This window comes from Hippopotamus amphibius, chromosome 4 (genome assembly GCF_030028045.1).
Source record: "Hippopotamus amphibius kiboko isolate mHipAmp2 chromosome 4, mHipAmp2.hap2, whole genome shotgun sequence".
Lineage (NCBI taxonomy): Eukaryota > Metazoa > Chordata > Mammalia > Artiodactyla > Hippopotamidae > Hippopotamus > Hippopotamus amphibius.
In genome coordinates this window covers 89,554,561-89,574,116 of record NC_080189.1, presented here as the reverse complement: position 1 = coordinate 89,574,116, position 19,556 = coordinate 89,554,561, and the positions used below count along the sequence as shown (strand labels likewise).

The 19,556-nt window shown below is 35.0% G+C and overlaps 1 protein-coding gene across 7 annotated transcripts in view; it reads right to left on the bottom strand.

The window, feature by feature from the left end:
• PHTF2 (putative homeodomain transcription factor 2) overlaps positions 1-19,556 on the bottom strand; it is a 113,780-nt gene that overhangs the window by 37,169 nt on the left and 57,055 nt on the right. For 4 of the 7 annotated variants that reach the window (XM_057732960.1, XM_057732963.1, XM_057732966.1 and 1 more), the window contains 5 exons: positions 12,570-12,626; positions 5,344-5,413; positions 4,617-4,775; positions 1,405-1,570; positions 338-502 (listed from right to left, as the gene is read on the bottom strand). In XM_057732960.1, the coding sequence (XP_057588943.1) occupies positions 338-502; positions 1,405-1,570; positions 4,617-4,775; positions 5,344-5,413; positions 12,570-12,626 (617 nt within the window). Of the gene's footprint in view, positions 1-337; positions 503-1,404; positions 1,571-4,047; positions 4,174-4,616; positions 4,776-5,343; positions 5,414-12,569; positions 12,627-19,556 lie in introns of those variants that run through there. The other 3 variants (XM_057732962.1, XM_057732961.1, XM_057732964.1) reach the window with 3 other exon arrangements.

The window sequence follows — 19,556 nt, the reverse complement described above, 5'->3', positions numbered from 1 at the left end:
CCAATTTCACCTATAGTGCCAATAAAAATAAAATAACCAATTTAATAGAAATAAAATAATACCTGAGAAATCACAAAAGAAACTAAAATAAAAAAATCTTAACTAAATATATTTTGATGGCATGTATTCATTTTCATATAGATGTACTTACATATATATCAAAGTAAACTTTTATGGTCTCTTTTTCCATTATCTATATAGCATTACAATTTATCAAAATAAAATCCATAATAGGGCTGTCATATTTAAAGTCATTAATACTCATTACCTGAGACTGAAGTGCCAGAAAAGGGATAGTGCATTTCTATGCCATATGAAGTCTTGAATAAATACAAACCCTGATAAAAAGAAAGCAGCATGCCAGAGATCTCTGAAGACAGCGCCAACACTGTAAGAGGTGCTTGTACCGTGGCTCTGAACTGCTCCCTCCTGTGTGTTATCTGTGGTACTAGAACCATCTCCTTCCCTATGTACTTCCAAATGGGCTGCTTTTCTTAATTTCCTTCATTAGAAGAGATTAAGAGCGGAAGGTAGCTTTAAAATTTTAACAACCACTTTCTCAGTAGTACAATTAAAAATTTGGTAAACATAAACACAGGAACTTTAATAAACAGTAAAATTCAGATTGCTGGATAAAAGTTATGCCAAATATTAAGTATATATTCAAGACCAAGTTCTATAAATGCTAAGGTATTGTTCCTTGCTTATACTGACAGGTCAGTGGACATTAGGTTGTAAGGATAGCATTGGACAGATACTTACAAAAGCATTCCTTCTCTATTTGAATGCCACTTATTTGCAGATGAAGAAAGAAGAAAATTTAAATTGGAAAGAATTACAACCTATCTGATCAGCAGTGCTATTTATCTAAAGAGGTATTATTTTGTCAAAATAAATCTCAATATCCCAAAACTGCATGTCACAATCACTTAGCAACAACATTCAAAAGAGGAATTGCTCCCAAAGACCCTTAAAACAGAACTCCACTGTGCTAAGTGGCCAGTAAGACTTGTTATGCTTACTTAATAAAAGGGCAATATTAAACAGCTTAAATGACATTTAATAAATGGAATTTAGCTGAAAATTTTCTCTGATTTGTTTTTGCCAAAGCATCTTATAAGTTCCAAATTGGGGGAATTATTAGCAATTTCAGCTAACATATTCCCTACATTGATATTAAGTGCCTTAGCAATGAGATTCAAGAAAGAAAACAAAAACAGGTATAGGGTCTCAAAATGGCTTTGAAGTAAATAACAGAAACTGAATCATTCAGTAGCTGATTCTGAAGCCCACTGCTTTATTTGAAAAAGCAACTTTACAAGATAACATTTTATTCAAGTCAAGAACAATCCTGTATTCAAATTACATAAAACTGCAAAAAGATCACTTTTAAACAGACAGTACCTTCTTCTTTTACCCCCTGTACTTAGTGGAGGTTTGGGTGTTCTCGTTGAAACAATCTGGCAGTGCACAGTTCCCAGGAGCAGCATCAGCCATATCGGCCCAATCACTTCCGTTAGAGGTATGCTATGCGGGCTAGAAGCGGAACAGAATAATACTATTGCGGCAACTACAAAAAGGGAAAGAAAATACATTTAATTATAGATCTGACAGTCACTTCCTCAAAACTTGAAAAACTGCTCTAACATTGTTTCTTGCCAGATTATTTTTCTGAATTTAAATGGGTCTAAAAGTTACTCCAGACAAGCTCTTTCAGGGTATTTTATTGTTTGCCCCTGGCTAACCATGCCATTCAGAAATAAACTCTTGGAACAGGGTAACAGCCAACATGGTCTCTAAAGTACACACCTTAACAATGCAATGAAAACTAGAGGCATATAAATCTAAAGGCATTCCTGTTAAGATCACAGACACCCTCCTCAGTTTAGAGAAAAAGGGGGACATACAAAGAAATAATTAAAATACCTGTAATGGACTGAATTGTGCACCTCCACCCCCATTCCAAACACTGAAGTCCTGACCCCTAATGTGACTATCTTAACAGATAGGGCCTATATGATGTAATAAAAGTTGAATAAAATCATAAGGGTAGGGCCTTAATCCAAAAGGACCAGTGTCCCTACAGGAGAAAGAGACACCAGAAATCTCTCGCAGCTCATGCACAGAAGAAAGGCCATGTGAGGATACAGCAAAAAGGTGGCCATCTACAAGTCAGGAAAAGAAACCTCCAACAGACACCAACTCTGACAGCACCTTGACCTTGGACTTTCTGCCTCCAGAACTGTGAGAAAATAAAGTTTCTGTTGTTCAAGCCACCCAGTCTGTAGTATTTTGTTATAGCAGCCTGAGTAGACTAATAGAATATCTATGATACTTAGGAAAGATAAGTAATTAAAATGGAGGTGTATGAAGGAATTCTGATGCCTAACTCTCAGAATTAATCTAACTCTGACAGAATAAGTAGTTGACCAAGCAAATGAAAGGAAAAAGGGCTACCCAGGCAAAGAGAGTTACCCCCAAGTTATATAGGTTACGAAAAAGCCATAGAATGTTTAAGAAACAGCAAAGAGCTAATTTAGTCTGGTTAAAATTGGGGAGAAATTCAACAAGAGACTGACTGAAAACTTGGCTTTTTATCTTGAAGGCAATGAGAATTAGGAAGATTTAAAACTTAAGTAGCTGGTTTGGATTTGTAATTTAAAAGGTAAATAGAAGGTAAAAAACATGAGGGCTATTAGCAGTGATCTAGGTAACAAATGATATAGGCAAGAAGTAGGGATGGAGCTGAGAATACATAGCTGAGATACTTAAAAGGCATGTGACTGAAATGAAAAACTATAAGTAGTTACATAAAACCCAGTCTGACTGCACACGATTCTTTCTACACTTCAGGAGATGAAGGTGGGATAGAGAATGAGGACATAACTCAGAGCACTATACCCTACTCAATGTGCAAGGAGGTGGAAGCACAGGGGTTGCTAAAGGCACTAGCAGACTGCTGAGGGTCATCAGGGTTACATCATGGCTTTGTCACTGGCTATGTAACTTGGAACAGGTTAAGTCACTTTTTAAAATTATCTGTTTATTTCTTTTGGTTGCACCTGGTCTTAGTTGCAGCATGCGGGATCTTCGTTGTGGCATGTGGGATCTTTAGTTGCGGTGTGCAGGATTTCTAGTTGTAGCATGCGGGATCTAGTTCCCTGACCAGGGATCGAACCCAGGCCCCCTGCATTGGGACTGCAGAATCTTAACTACTGGACCACCAGAGAAGTCCCGAAGTCACTTTTTAAACTAATAAGCTTTACCAGGAGAGTGTTCAGTGTTCAACACTTATAAACACTAATAATGTTAAACTTTGGTTTGGAACTGAAAAATCTCTCTTTTTCATGCCTGATCTAAGCTGTGTTCCCTAACCCTAACCCTATTTAATTTAGGCAAGCTAGTAGGTGAATTTTAGCCACAATATGTGAAATTCTAGTTACAGTGGAAATTTGTTTGCCTTCAAATACTAGAAAGCAACAATATCAAAAAAAGACAATGCACAGTGGTTACAATGAATGGTACTGATTAATTATCACTGCAATAAGCAACTGCAATTTCTGACCACTTTAGAATAAAGTACTCTCCTCTAGGTAAACTAGAAAGCATCAGAAGATAACAAGTTCACTCCCTCTTATGTATATGAGACATACCCTGGCTTAAAAGAAACAACTTTACCTAAATAAAAGTCTTTCATTTTTATTGTATTTTCATTTACTTAAAAGATATTATCTTTTACTTAGCGTTTGTTGATAAAACATTTAAATAATCACTGAGGATTATAACTGTGTTCTTAAAAAAATAAGACATTAAAAAGAGTGAAAGTATACCAACCAAATTAAAATCGCTGCTTTGTTAGAGTGATGGAATGTGAGTGGTTTCTTCTTTTAGGCTGCAAATGCTCTAGAGTGTTGTGCATTTTGTGCTGTATACTGCTGCTGTGACTGTGCTCTGGAATGTTGCTGTGCTGGGAGGAAGCGCCACGGAGGTGTTAAGCAAGTGGCTCTTAAGTCAAACTGCTTAGACTTGAACCTGGGCTCTACCAACCTTGGTGACTGTGTGACTTTGGGCTTTCAGGTCCTTCAGGTCCCATGTCTATAAGCTAGGCATGATGGTAGTACCCATTCTTCACTGGGTTGTTGCGAGTATTAAATGAGCATCTGTGAAAAGCACTTAGAACAGGATATGGTATTATAGAATTTCAATACAAAATGAGGACAGTCTCAGAACACAGTGGTTTAGAGGGAAAAAAAAATCACTGCTGAGAAAGAAAAATGAACTCTAAGGCTGCATAAAAAAGACTGGTGTGTATGTATATGTGGGGGCGCATTTGGAAGAGACTGTAATTTTTAAAAATCCTATCAATTTGTATTTTTCTTTAGCCATCCACAGATTCGAATTTTCATAAAATTGTTTTGGAAAATATAACTGCTTTGTTTTATCCAACATTTTTAATACCAAACTAGTTGTGTCTTATTAAATGAAATATCACAATATGTTTATTTTCATATTCAGTAATAGTTAGCCTATGTTAAAAATAAAAAAGCCTTAGTAATCCTAAGAACAAAACATGCTAAAAGTTAAAAGCAAAATGCATTTCTATCACTGAATTATACCTTGAAGAAGATAAAGGACTAGAAGCCAGAAAAAGATGACTTTTGATGTTACTTGTAACCACCACCGGAAGAAAAAGGGAAAAAATACAACTCGAACAATTCCCTTTCTAGTCAGAGAAGTCCATGGACTTTCGGGTTTTGCCTTAGCAAATGCAGACCCTGAGAAAAGCAACAAAATGACAGAGAACAATAATATATTCTTTAATTTCCTTAAGGAAAAAATTTCAACATTTGAAGAACAATAAAACATGAAATTTTATTTTGTACTATGGGTGGCAAATGTCCAATTTTGGGTAGGAGACACTTTTAAAAACATTCATGCGATCATATTAACTCAGGTACTTTGAAAAAAACTATTTTTAACTGAAATAACAGCAAAACTTCTCCCATATATTTTATAAATACAAGACAATGTTCAAATGTCAGTTACAGTTAGGAATTTTAAAAAATACCACTTTAATTTCTATAACAAGCCTTATAGTTTGCTAAACAAATACGAGCTGCTTTTCTTTTACACTTAATTTTTGGAATGATTTTTAGTGGTAGAAAAGACTAGTCAATGGTATTTAAATGCTTCCATCCTCTCTTTTTTTTTATATTATTTCTGACTTCATTTAGACACACATTGCTTTTACTTCTACAAACATATGTATCTAATCCATTTTGAATTCTGTTTCTTCAACATCAATTTCTAATTTCATTAAACATTTGTTTATTCAAGACTTACCTCTAACAAGATCGACATCTATGAGGTCTGGTTTCACATGTGCTGTTTTCTTTGGTTTATTCCTTAACCCCTGTAATATATTAAAAGTAGTATTGATAAAAGAGTAGATCTTTAAAGTTCTCATCACAAGGAAAAAAAAAATTTTGTAACTATGTATGGGGACGATTATTTAAACTAGACTTACTGTGGGGATCATTTCTCAATATATACAAATATCGAATTATTATGGCTTACACCTGAAACTAATATGTTACATGTCAATTATAACTCAATAAAAATGTAGTATTGAAATTCAACATACATAAATATATTTTTAAAGCCCAGGATCAAAGCCTAAAGATTTCAATTAAGAAGAAAAACTTTAAGTAACATAATGGACAAAAACTAACACATTATATATTTGTTACAAATGGAACACAACTGTAGTACTGTAATAAATTTTATTACTTTCCAAAAAGATAAATTTAGGGATGTATGCAACATGTGAGGCCTGTTTATTACTAAAAGCATAATTCTCAAAGACAACTGCTACCAATCAGTTTGGATGTACAGACTGAGATGGTCTGGGAAACTGTGATGGCCCCACTTTTGCACAGGAGTGTTGAAGCTGGCTGGGAGAGCAGTGTCCCTGAAGGGCCCTTAAGGTGTGATGCTGGGGGCATTGCTGCAGAAAGCAGTAAATCACAAAGCTAAGGACAAAAAGGGATGCAGACTTCTTAGCAGATGCCAGCATGTAGGGGTGAGACCCAGAGAAGGTGATGCACAACTCAGGGCTGCCACTATCTTCACATGCCAACCATTAACCAGCCCACAATGCCACCTTATCACCTCATAACTTAGACACCATGCCCAGTAGGAGGAGGGAGAATGCAGAAATCATGAACTGAATTAGTTTCAACTTGGAATTACTGAACACTAAGATTAAGTTTCTGCCATCACTGTACACAGAGTAGGGGTAGAGATCAAAATCAATGAAAAAACTATCAAAAAATAAATTACACTTTGTAACTTAAAACTAGGATGTTAAGAATTGGAGGAACTTAGGCTAAACTCCTTGGAATCCAAGTGCTGAGAGATGACACAGTGTTTTGATGATTTGCTTATTGTTCATTTAATTAACCAAGTAATTGTGCAGTAAATCCTTGCTTAGTCCTAATCCAAGTAACAGTGACCTCCTAAATTAAAAATTTAATCAAGCACTGTTTTTATCTAAAACAAAGAATATGACAGCATTTGAGCTCAGAATTAACTGAGATGTTTACACCAAAAATGTACCCTGAAATCAAGATGTAATTAAACCTCTGAACTCTTTCAAATAGTCTGTCCACATGAAGTTGCAAACTACCCACACATACAAAAACCAAAGAGAAAGAAAGGGTCAGGGTTGAAGACATAGCCATGATAATCTTGTATAGAGTCAATCCTCATATTCATAGATTCCATATTTGCAAATTCACCTATTCACTAAATGTGAACATTTGAGTCACTCAAGGTTCACATTCCCAGCTGAGATCAAACAAGACTACACTTGCCCTCTTGTTTCAGCTCTCTTGTTTCAGTTCCTTTTCATAGTCTATTTAATGTCAAAACTTGCATTTTTTGTGCTTTTTTGTTGGTAATTTTGTAGTTTAAAATGTTTCCCTAGATAGTGTTGACAAGCGGCCTAGTGTTCCTAAGTGCAAGAAGGCTGTGATGTGCCTCACTGAGAAAGTGTGTTAGATAAGCTCTGTTCAGGCAGGAGCTGTTGGCCATGAGTTCAATGTTAATGGATCAACAGCATATATTAAATAAGGTGTCATAAAACAAGGTAATGTATTGATCCACTGACAAAAGTGTTCTGACTAGGGACTTGCAGGAACTTAACTCTGTATTTTTCCTAAGAGCAATAGTCAATATTTACTAATTCAGTGTCCATGGTGTCTTGAAAGAACATAACTGCAACAAATAATAAACAACTCTATCTGTACTTCATTTCCCATTTTAATGTCATGACAGAGTGGCTGATAGGCTATAAATCATCCCCAATATTTTGCAAATTGGAAAGGCAATACTAATAATACATATATTTAAACAAAAATTCATTAATCAAGCACTATTTAAATTTGGCATGACGTTTACTATGGTATTTAACCTTTATTAGTGCCAACAAATTTTAAAATAGTAACACATTTTATTTTTTTTATACATTGTTTTTCTGGCACTTTGAAAATACCCTTACTGCCCATGTTTATAACAAATCTGAAGCTTAATTTTCATCAAGATTGTTTTAAAAAGAACTTAAAGTCCTTATAAGAGGAATAGTAAATTATTTTGATTTATGCAATTATGTTGTTTTTCAACATGCTCATTCTACTTGACCTTTTTAATATGTGGTTCATTTCCTATTTTATATTTTATTAAAACATTTATTTTGAGTTACACTGTAAAGTCATAGCATAATTGCCAATTTTGATAAAATAGTCCCTTCAAGGTAGCCTATCAGAGTATTTATTTAAAAGGTTTTTTTAAAAAGATAAAGAAAAATTTCACTGATAAATCTTCTAACATTAGTGCCTTTATTCACAGAAATAAAAGATATTAGTACCAAGGTGTCAGTATTCATAAAATGTGATTTTACTTAAGTAGATATTTTAAGTTGGACAATTTAAAGTTGGCTTAGAGTAAACGACATTCACACAAAACAGCACAGCTTTCAGGACTAAATATAATTATAAACCTTCAGGAAGTTTGAGTAAACAAACAAAAATGGAAAACTAACTTAGTTTTAGAAAAATATTTTTAAAACTACTGGTTTGACTAGAAATTAAAAATAATCAAGTACCACAAATACAATTAATCTCCAAGAATCCAAATAATGTATTCTTTTTTTATATATAAATTTATTTACTTATTTTATTTATTTATTGGCTGTGCTGGGTTTTCATTGCTGCACACAGGCATTCTCTAGTTGCTGAGAGCGGGGGCTACTCTTCATTGTGGTGCACAGGCTTCCCATTGTAGTGGCTTCTCTTGTTGCGGAGCACGAGCCCTAGGCGCATGGGCTTCAATAGTTGAGGCACATGGGCTCAGTAGTTGTGGCTCATGGGCTCCAGAGCACAGGCTCAATAGTCGTGGCACATGGGCCCAGTTGCTCCGTGGCATGTGGAATCCTCCCAGGGCAGGGCTCGAACCCATGTCCCCTGCATTGGCAGGCGGACTCTTCATCACTGCGCCACCTAGGAAGTCCTAAATAATGTATTCTTTACTGAATATACACTTACACTCATATAGTACATTCCTAAAGGGCAATGACACAAATACTATAAAGTTTTGAATTTTTAAAAATACAAAGTACACAGATAATGTTTAGCCAAAAAGCTTATGAGGTCTGTTTAAGTTTAGAAAGTACTTCTGGTCAATGATCCAGACTCCCATGCATGGAACTATTATAATACATAGACTCTATCAAAGGACATAACCATCAGTTTCACTTTCTGGAAATCCTGTTTAGTTCGCCCCCATCCCTTTTTTCCTTTATAATGACTTTAAATAGCAATAGTTCGTTTTGTTGAAGCTTTACAACTCCAGTAGGTATTGGGTTGGCCCAAAAGAACCACTTGGCCAACCCAATACTAAAATATGGGGAAATTCCACACTTACTTTTTTTTAAGCTCTTTATTGGAATATAATTGCTTTACACTGCTGTGCCAGTTTTTGCTGTACACAAAAGTGAATCGGCTATATTTATACATATATCCCCATATCCCCTCCATTTTGAGCCTCCCTCCCACCCTCCCTATCCCAGCCCTCTAAGTCATCACCCATCCTCGAGTTGATCTCCCTGTGTTATGCAGCAGCTCCCCACAAGCTGTCTGTTTTACATTTGGTAGTGTATATATGTCAATGCTACTCTCTCACTTCATCCCAGCTTCCCCTTCGCCCACCCCCCACCCCCCTGCCCCATGTCCTCAAGTCCAATCTCTACATCTGCATCTTTATTTTTGCCCTGTCACTGGGTTCATGGGTACCATTTTTTTAGATTCTATATATATGAGTTAGCATACAGTATTTGTTTTTCTCTTTAGGGCTTACTTTGCTCTGTATGACAGTCTCTAGGTCCTTCCACCTCACTACAAATAATGCAATTTCATTCCTTTTTATGGCTGAGTAATATTCCATTTTATATATGTGCCACATCTTCTTCATCCATTCATCTGTTGATGGGCATTTAGGTTGCTTCCATGTTCTGGCAATTGTAAATAGTGCTGCAATGAACATTGTGGTACATGTTTCTTTTTGCATTTTGGTTTTCTCTGGGTATATGTCCAGGAGTGGGATTGCTGAGTCATATGGTAGTTCCATTTTTAGTGTTTTAAGGAACCTCCATACTGTTTTCCATAGTGGCTGTACCAATTTACACTCCCACCAACAGTGCAGGAGAGTTCCCTTTTCTCCATTCTCTCTCCAGCATTTATTGTTTCTAGATTTTTTGATGATGGACATTCTGACTGGCCACACTTAATTTTAAATCTGGGTCAAGGTGATCAGAAAACTACAGTTTTCAGTTATAACTTCTAAAATGTTTAACAAAAAATAACTCACAAAGGACTTTGGCAATATCAACTAGGGTCTTTAACATAAAAATTTTCAAGAAATATATTTTCATGGCTTTCTTTGATTTCTTTAGTTATTGCTCACTGCTTTGACAGATAATGAAATAATTGAACACATAAAAGGATAAACAATACATTTGTTACAGTGTTCTCTAAGCAATAGGTACAGCGTTTTTGTTTTTTTAATCAAATATTAACATTAATATACACAGTTACACACTTCTCTACCTTCCTGAGAATAAATACAAAATTATTTTACACTATAAATAACTTTCTCCCATTAGAAGGTTTAACAAGAATGGAATGTGCTTTTAGGCCTGTCCACAAATTGACTTTAAATTCAAGATAACAAAAGTAAGTTTCAATACTGTTTTTAATTCTTCAATTACTATCACAAAGTACTATCTCTAAAAAAAAGGGCACATTTTTCAGAAACAACTTGTTAAGTCTTAGCCTTCCCTAAGTTCATCCTGTCAGCACACTAAATAACAACTGATATAATCCTTCCTTACGCTAGCCTCTATTTAGGAATTAATATAGTTCTTTTAAAAGTGAGGAAATTACATAAGTAAAATAGTAATTGTGGTGGATACTTAAAGCTAAAAAATTCATACACACACGCACACACACACATATATATATTTTGGGGGGGGGGGGGATTAAATGTCAAAAAACATCCAAATGTGACAACTGGTAACACAATCTCTCAAGGTACTTAACCTTCCCTGTCCAACAAGTTAAAGACTGTCAAAGAGAATAAAAGATTTTAAGGCATTTTACTAGACCTCTCTGCTGGTCTTCATTTGCTTAACTATTCCAGCTCTTTGTGATATTCTCAGACTGTTGTCTCAGGGATCTCTCACTCCTCTTTGTCCTTCACTTACATCTCTCTCTCTCTTTTTTTTTTTTTTACTGATCCATTAAATGTTGTTTCCCAATGTTTTGCTCTCAGCCTTTTTCTCTCATCATTCAATGTAAATCCACTCACTCCTATGGCTGCATCTGTATAACGTATATAATATGTAATATACATAACATGTACATATATGTGTGTGTGTGTGTACAGTTTACATACTGAGGACTTCCCAGTGTCTCTCCCAAGTACCACCTGGACATTTCTAAAACAGAATTCTATATCTGCTCTTCTAATATTTCCCACCATACTTAGTGCTGCCTTAGTCAAGTTGTTAAAACAGAAATGTAATCTGGTAACCTTTTCTGCTTAAAATCCTTCAATGTCTCTCCCATTGTTTTCCAGATTATGTCTAGACTCTTGGGTAAAGCAGTTAAGCCGCTTCAAGATTTGACTTCCATTTTCCTTTCCTGTTTTACTCCTAATTACTCTAATTGCCTTCCTCCATCCAACCTATTAGCCATCAAGTTCCTTGAGGATTCCTGAGTCAGTCACGCTCCTTCCTTCCTTCATGTATGTTCTCATATGCTCTTCATTCTGTCTGGAATGTTTTCTTCATTCTCTCATGTCTGTCAAACTCAGCTCATGAGTCACTTCCTCTGTGAAATCTTTTCTAACCTCCCCAAGCCTGCTTCCCCACTTTGCATCCCAATTAAGAACTACACATCCCTCTCTTAAATGAATTTATCTCATTTGTAATTATGTATCTCATCTACAAAATTACAATCTATTTTATCTTTCTGTCCCCACGATTTAATCCTATATTTAAGACACAGCAGGTGCTCACTGAAACTTTAACTGTATTAATTCTTCATGAAAATAGTTCAAATATTAAAATTGACAAATGGCAAAGAATCCTGCTCTTCATTATAGATAACTAAGTTGGCTGAACTCTGAGTTTTTTTGACGGATTTTTAAGTAACTACAGACATTGATTTTCAATCTAATGTAAACCTTTCTGTATAAAATAGAAACTGTCAAGCAACTAAAGTAACGTTCTCTGGGCCAATATTAAGTTTAGCTCGTGCAGGAACACACTGATTAGTATCATCTATGCAAATGAAAAATATAAATCTCATTACCAAAAAGGTGTGATTGCTGAGAAACAGAACAAATTTAGTTAAAAAAATAGTTTCCATGCTAGCAAGGTAGCCTATGAGAATGTCTTATCAGAGTAAATGATTACATGTCCAAGAAGAAACTACGAACTACAAAACATTTTAATTAATGCTTTACTTTCCTAAATTCTTTCAAAAAATGACCAACTTTTCAGCGACTCTATTTGCATCTAAGTCATTCTGTTAGTAGCACCAGAAAGCAGATCTCAATCAAGCACAGCAGTGTTTGCACAGAATCACTCAGGTCGGAAAAATCCTGAAACACTTACCAGTTTAATAAACTGTACAGAGCAATGACAGCATCAAAAGGGAGGAAAAGCAAACTAGAAGTATAAGGTGACAAGTGAAAGGGGAAAAGAGCTGACAAAAATAATCATTAGAAGTTAAATTTTAAAAGAACAGAAAGATGCTAAAGAGCCAAAAAAGAAAAATCATCAGAGGTAAAGACACATAAATATGCCATCATAAAAGAGTTTACCTCTTTAAAGTTTGGATAGAATAAGTAATATCAATTTGTACCTTAAAAGGTCTAAGGAAAGATATTTAATAAACTGTGGTTAACAATCAATTTATAGAATATACAAAATGAAATAAACTTTTTACCTTGATTTCTCTTTGTTCAACAGATTTTTCCCATATTTGTTGATCATAAGCTCCAATCTATGAAAATAAATTAAAAATAATACATTAAATGATAATTATTGGAACTCATCCAACAGGTATTACTGTTGAATTACAAGCAACTTAATGTTCATTCAGCACAGATTAGATCCAGCTCTGTTTCAGGCTTCTGTAATCAACACTTTAAGGTAGTGGTTCTCAGAGTATGTTTGCAGGACCAGCAGTTTTAGCATTGTCTTGAAACTTGATAAAAATGCCAACTCTGTGGCTTCACTCCTGAATTAATGAATCAGAAATATGGATGTGATATTCAACAATTTGTTTTTAAAATCCCTCTAGATGATTCTGCTACACTACTAAAGTTTAAAAGCCTAGGACAGTGACCCTAGGGAATCTTTTATTTTGAATAAAATAATTGCTATAGCCCTGGTATATTCAAGAAAAAACTCCCAAGTGATAAATTCTTAATGAAGTTATTTTAGAGAAAAAAAATATCAATATTCTACAGAAATAAAGATTCATAAGCAGGTAGGCCACAATTACCAATTAGATTAAGGTTTAAATGGAAAAATAAAGTTAGGAAAGCAACTGAAGACACAGGAAAAGCATCAAAATGTAGAATTCCTTGTAGCGTCTATGCCTATTACTCTTACATGCGGGGAAGGTCTCTGAACTATACCTTCACCTGGGCAGGATGAACAAACCATTCTTACTGTTCCTAACCAAGTTCTTTTCTGTTACCTCCTATTGTCTCCAGTTTCCACTTAATTTCCTAGATCCAACAGGACACTGAAAAGGGTCAACAGCCTATAGTTTAAACTGAGTTTTCATTATTAGCATTAATTGAAAATTATAATCCTGAGACATTAAAATTACTTCAGATAATTACAGAGACTGGAGACAGAGACCAGAGATAGGCAAAGATATGAGTAAATTCAGGAAAGAGTATTTTTGACTCAAATCTTTCTACCCAGAAGTCCTCTTATCTACATTATTTTTAAAATCTTGTTTCAAGAAATGAGAAACTGAGAATATGAGAATGGTTTAACGATAGACATAAAGGAGGAAAAAAAATGATTTATTAAATCATTTTTCAAAGGTGTGACTTTTATAAATACTTTTTAAGGATGTACGTGCTTTTGTACATTTTCTAGCAGAGAGAAAGCAACACTCAGACATCCAGTGTGTATCTGGGGGTGTTCCATAAGAGCCCTTCATTTCTATTATTCTCTCCTACACATTATCTTATTCAGTCTAATTTCTCTGGTCCTTCAAATACTGTTCTTTTTCATCACTTTCCTGTGACTCCTTTCTTGTTTTAAAAATCATTTCATGATATAATAATACCCTGCAAATTAAAATCTTAAAACACCTAGACCAAGCCACACAGACTCAACAACTGACTTATACTTAACCAAAGCTGCCATCAGTCTCCAAAAAGCATGATTAATAAGTCCTAGGTAAGCAATAACCAAATGGTTAAACCTAATGACAGAGCTGACCTGAGGCGACTAATTGCCCCTTACCCTCTTAAATTCCAAATTCAACCAATTATCTTCCTTAAAATCAGAAAAGGTAAGTATGGGAACATAGATTCCACAGGAGTAATTCTGCTCTAAGTTGATAATTCAGAATGACTGGGCTTAATTCCATCAAAAGTTATTTTTTAAATGTATAACTATTTCAATGTAGTGCATACTCTTCAGTGAAACAATAACCAAAACTAAGAAAGAATAGGTACCAACATGTTTAATAATTATTTTGGCAGTATTTTGTTTTCATGTACAAAACAATGCACTAGATTGTCTTTTAAAAGAACTGTGTTTTTTTTTAAATTAATTATTTTATTTATTGGCCATGCCGTGCGGCATGTGGGATCTTAGTTCCCCTAACCAGGGATCAAACCCTTGCCCAGTGCAATGGAAGCTCAGAGTCCTAACCACTGGAGAGCCAGGAAAGTCCAAGAACTGTGTTTTTATTTCAAGATGACTCAAGAATATGGACATGGAAATATATATCCCACAATTCTACAGTCAGAGAAAAAGAAATAATGCATGTACAACAGACCAAGTCAGAAAAGCATGCCAATGCAACCACAGCATGGTACTGAATAGCTCCAGGTTTTAAAAGGTGTAGAAAGTCTAATAAACCTTGCAGTGAAGCAGTGGCTAGAAGTGGAAAAGTTTTTTGAAGGCTGAGATTCTTGCAAAGAGCAGAATGGTGATGGGAAATATAACTATAAAAAAGATATAAAAAGGAAAACGATGGCTTGTTTTACTGGATAATCAACTTTTCTTCAAAGATTTGATGGGTGAGAGGAAGGACAATTTTTACTGTTAAAAGAATACCTAGTGGATCTTAATTTTTTTTTTAACCAGACAAGTGTCATTTGCAATTACAAGCAATGAAATGTCTCTACAAGTGGAAATATCAGTTCTCCTTTGCAGCAGACTTTTTTTGTTTTGAAATACTACCAGAATGGACCCTTTAGCTACATAAGCAAATCGACTACTTTATTGAGGAAAATTGTGAGGGTGCCTTTAAAGCCAAACATAGGTGCTTCAGGAGGTGTTCAGGGTTCTGCTTAGTGATGTATATGCCATTAAAAAACTACCTTTACATATGAAATCAGACTGAATTGTCTCTGAAAACCGTGTCTTCGGATATGTGTGTAGTACCTCAGAGGTATCATGAGGTCAGGGTGGTGGCAGGATACTAGAAGGGACAGGGAAGGAACTCAGAAGGGAAGACTCCTTTTTAACCTAAAGCCTCACTTTATTCCACTCTGAAACCTGGCAAGATAGAAGATTAGAATACCTGCGGCTGGGGTCAAGGTTTTCCCTTGAAAGAAATATAATCTTATGCTCAACCACAACAGAGCAAGAAAAGAAGTGAAACAGACTGAAGAGAAGAGGAATAATCTGAAGACTTAGGGTCATGGATCAAGAATAATTTGCAGAGCTGTGTTAAAAAAAAAATTAAAAAACAAACAACTTGACAAGTTTTCCAAAGGTTCTATATTATTTCTGACACACACATGCTTGACAGACTTGACTTAATCACCTAACCTTGATATTCTTTCTTTTTTGTATTTCTTCTACAAAAAACTAAATAACTAGGCCAAGTTCAAATACAGTTATCTGTGAAAAATCAAGAAGAAAATAACTACATTATTTTTTTAATGTCATACAAAAAATTAAAGGAAGCTCAGTAGTAACAATTGTCTAACAGAACAGGAATTTTAATCAGAAAATATATTCTTTAATTGAGAAAAATATTATGTAATATTTGGTCACTTTCAAATTTCAGCTACCTCTTAACTGCTCTTTCCTGACCCACAAAATGCCTCCACTGTTTGGGTGTTAGAAAAGTGCCTAACATTCTATGGGAACAAAAGGATATATATGCAAATAAAGTTTTGTTAGTAGACAGAAATACCTAGGTAATTAATGTATAAGTAGTTCTATGAAATTTCAACCATGTTCTTCACATGATTCTGTGTTTCAAGGAGGGAAAAACATTGTTTCTACTATATCATAAGAGAGGACTCTGAAATCCTGATTTACATTTGATGTGCAACCAACAGTTTTGTACATATTAAGAAAGTAAAGTTCACTCTCTGGTGCCTGGTTATGGTAAGCAAATTTTATCAGTGCTCTGGGTATTACTCCCACAGATGCCCTGAACACCTTAAGCCTCTGGCGTACTCTTACCCAACCAAAGCTGACCTACAGTCAGCTTTTTTCACCCGGTCCCAGAAGACGAAACACTTTGCCCTCTACAGATTCATCCTGCATCTTCAACAACAGGTCTGGCAATCCTATTTGGATTACTTACAATACTCCCCATAATGACAGCAAGGATAATTCTAAATTTTCTTCTCACAGGCTTTAATTCCTAATTACTCTGAACATAACACTCCTGGCAGCACTTTTAGTCAATTACTTCAACTACTAAGACTGAAGTCACAAGATGCAAGTGTTAAGAATGGTTAAAAAGAAAACAAAATATCTGAGGGACCAGTGTCCTGAAAGAGGTAAAAAAAAAAAAAAATTAAGAAAAAAGTGAGAAAAGAAATTGAGATACTCTAATTTAGTAATATCAAGTGGATTAAAATCAAACTAAATACATAGATGCTTTCTGACCTACTGAGGACCTACTCATTAAAGGCAAACAGATGTAGCTAATATGCTGCATTAAATATGTACGTAAATATATATAGCAGACATTTTAGAAGGATACATGAAAACCATTAAGAGTGAGTATCTCTGAGAAGTATAGAAGAGAACAGCACTTTTACTTTCTGCTTTATATTCACTGATACTGTATCACTTTTTCTCACTACAACAGATATATAAGGGGTTGGCCAAAAAGTTCATTCAGGTTTTTCCCTAAGAAAACCCAAACAAACTTTTTGGCCAACCCCAATACTACTTTTATAAGCAGGATTCTAACCCAGGTATGGTGAAACGCAAAGTAATACGAATTAGTTATCTAAGAAATTAATATGTTTCTGTCAATGAATATTGTCTTTACAAGGAATCATCTACCTGCACCTATCATCATTCTTATTTTTTATCTCTCTATATATTGAGACAAATGAAATGGGGAAGGGGGAAAAGGGGTGGGACAAGGAGAGGGAGATGAGGGAGGGGCAGTCAGGGATGGAGGGATACAGAGAGATGAGAGGAGGAGAGAATTGGTAGGTAGAGAAAAAGACTGTCTTTGTCTAGGTGTTTGCCAGAGTCAGCTCTCCCTTCTAAGGGAAAAAAAAATGTAATGAAAATGAAGGTATCAGAACTTCCCTTGTGGCTCAGGGGTTAAGAATCTGCCTGTCATTGCAAGAGACATGTTCAAGCTCTGGTCTGGGAAGATTCCACATGCTGCGGAGCAACTAAGTCCTTGCGCCACAACTACTGAGCCCATGCTCTGCAACTACTGAAGAGTAGCCGCTGCTCTCCACAACTAGAGAAAGCCCTCACACAGCAACAAACACCCAACACAGCCAATAAATTAATTAATTAATAAAAAAAAAAGAAAATGAAGGTATCAAGAATACAAATATTAAAACTTAGGTAAAAAAATAACTTAGGTAATTAGATGATGACGTGGGAAATGTATCACTTATGATTCTAGAAAAGAAGTATCTTTGAAAAACAATTTGAAAAGCTACTCTTGGGTGATCTGATTACTACTTAGGTCATCACAATCAGAAGAGCAGAGGCTCAGATGCCAAGAGGCTAAAGAGAAGGTGTTGCTTCAAAAAGGTAGTTACCAATAGTTAATTAGATTAAGTGCTTAGATAACATATTTAGAGTTCACAAATAAATATAAGCAAGGCAAATGGAGGCCCAGATTTGCACACATATTTTAAACACTTAGTTCTTTAACTAATGAATAGACATAACATAATACTATATGTTAAAGTCCTAATTTTTCCTACTACTTCCATGCTAAGTTTCATTTTTTGGAATCTCATTTCAGAAACTCTGAAAAGCAGGCTATTAATGCTCACAAACACCAAATTAAATTTAAAAAGGTAACAGAGAGCCCAAATCCCCTCCCAGCTCTGCCCCATTCAACAAACATCAAAGGGCAATCATGTGCCAGGACAAACTAAGTATACCTTTGTCAGCAAGAGTGTGTCTGTTAAAAGCATAATAAGAATACCCTCAAGGCAAGAGGTTAAAGAATCTCTGGGGACAATTTCTATGTTTGAGAGAGAGAGGGAGGGAGGGAGAAAAAGTAAAAGTAAAAGATACCTGTCCCCTTGGTGATCCTTTCTATCTCTAAATTGATAGTAAATATATTATCTTTTCTGTGACTATTTTCTTGTACATGCATCATCAACCTTCTTAAGATCCTAACAAGCAAAGGTAATGTTGCTTTTGTACCTATGATAGTCCCACATTTTAATAGTGATTTAATACCAGTACAACCCAAGATAATTTTTATCTTTGAGTCTTTTTATATAAAATAAAAGTTACCAATCAAAAAATACCCTTTGTTATATTTAGAGCGTTGGTTACTTAATCCTTTGCTTTCCCCACGGGCTTAGTTGATCAGCTCAATGTTTGCTGATGGGAGCAGAAAAGACCCTAGACTATGCAAGAAGAGAACTGGATTTTCATCCTACCTCCACTATGACCAGCCTTATGTCTTGAGCAAGTTTCCTGACCTCTGAGATTCTATAAAATGGGGACAACAGAACATACTTGATAGAACTGGAAAATAAAATGACAGTGTCTGGTATATAGTTGATGCTCTGTAAATGTAAGTTCTTTCCTTTCTTGGCAAATCTCAATCTCTCCAGGCCTCAATTACCTCATTTTTAAATTGATGAAGTTAACTATATTTAAATTATGACAACATTTATACTCACTAACGATGATTTGGATGGCCACAGATAATTTTTTTACATACCAGTATGAGGAGAGAAAAGATTCAGTGCTACTATGGAAAAAAGTAGAGTCAAAAGGGTAGCTAGAAATGTCTGCGCAGAACGTACCAAGAAGAAAGCAAAAACAAGGGTGTAAAGATAAGTGTCCTTTGCTTAATTAATAACCAATATAATAGGTTTTTAGAATTACTTACAGTTTATTAATGAAACCAGAGCTATCAACACCCAAAATCTCATTTTGGTGAGACAACTAAACATAGACAACTAACCTATATGGCTTTCACTCACAATGATCTATCTACAAGTGTGATAAGAAATAGAGACTGAGAGATTGAGCAAACTAACAAAAAGTTACTGAATAATATAGTGGATCTGAGATTAATTAACAATGAAAGAAAACATATCTGTAATCCAAAAAACTGTGTTGTCATGGTGGACATTCTGAAATTATACACTATTTCTGTTCACATTACTAAAACATACTGAAAAAACAATTAGGGCCATTTAAAATCATCAGGATTATCGATTAACTTGCAGACAAATCTCTTCCCAGAATTAGTAGAAACTAA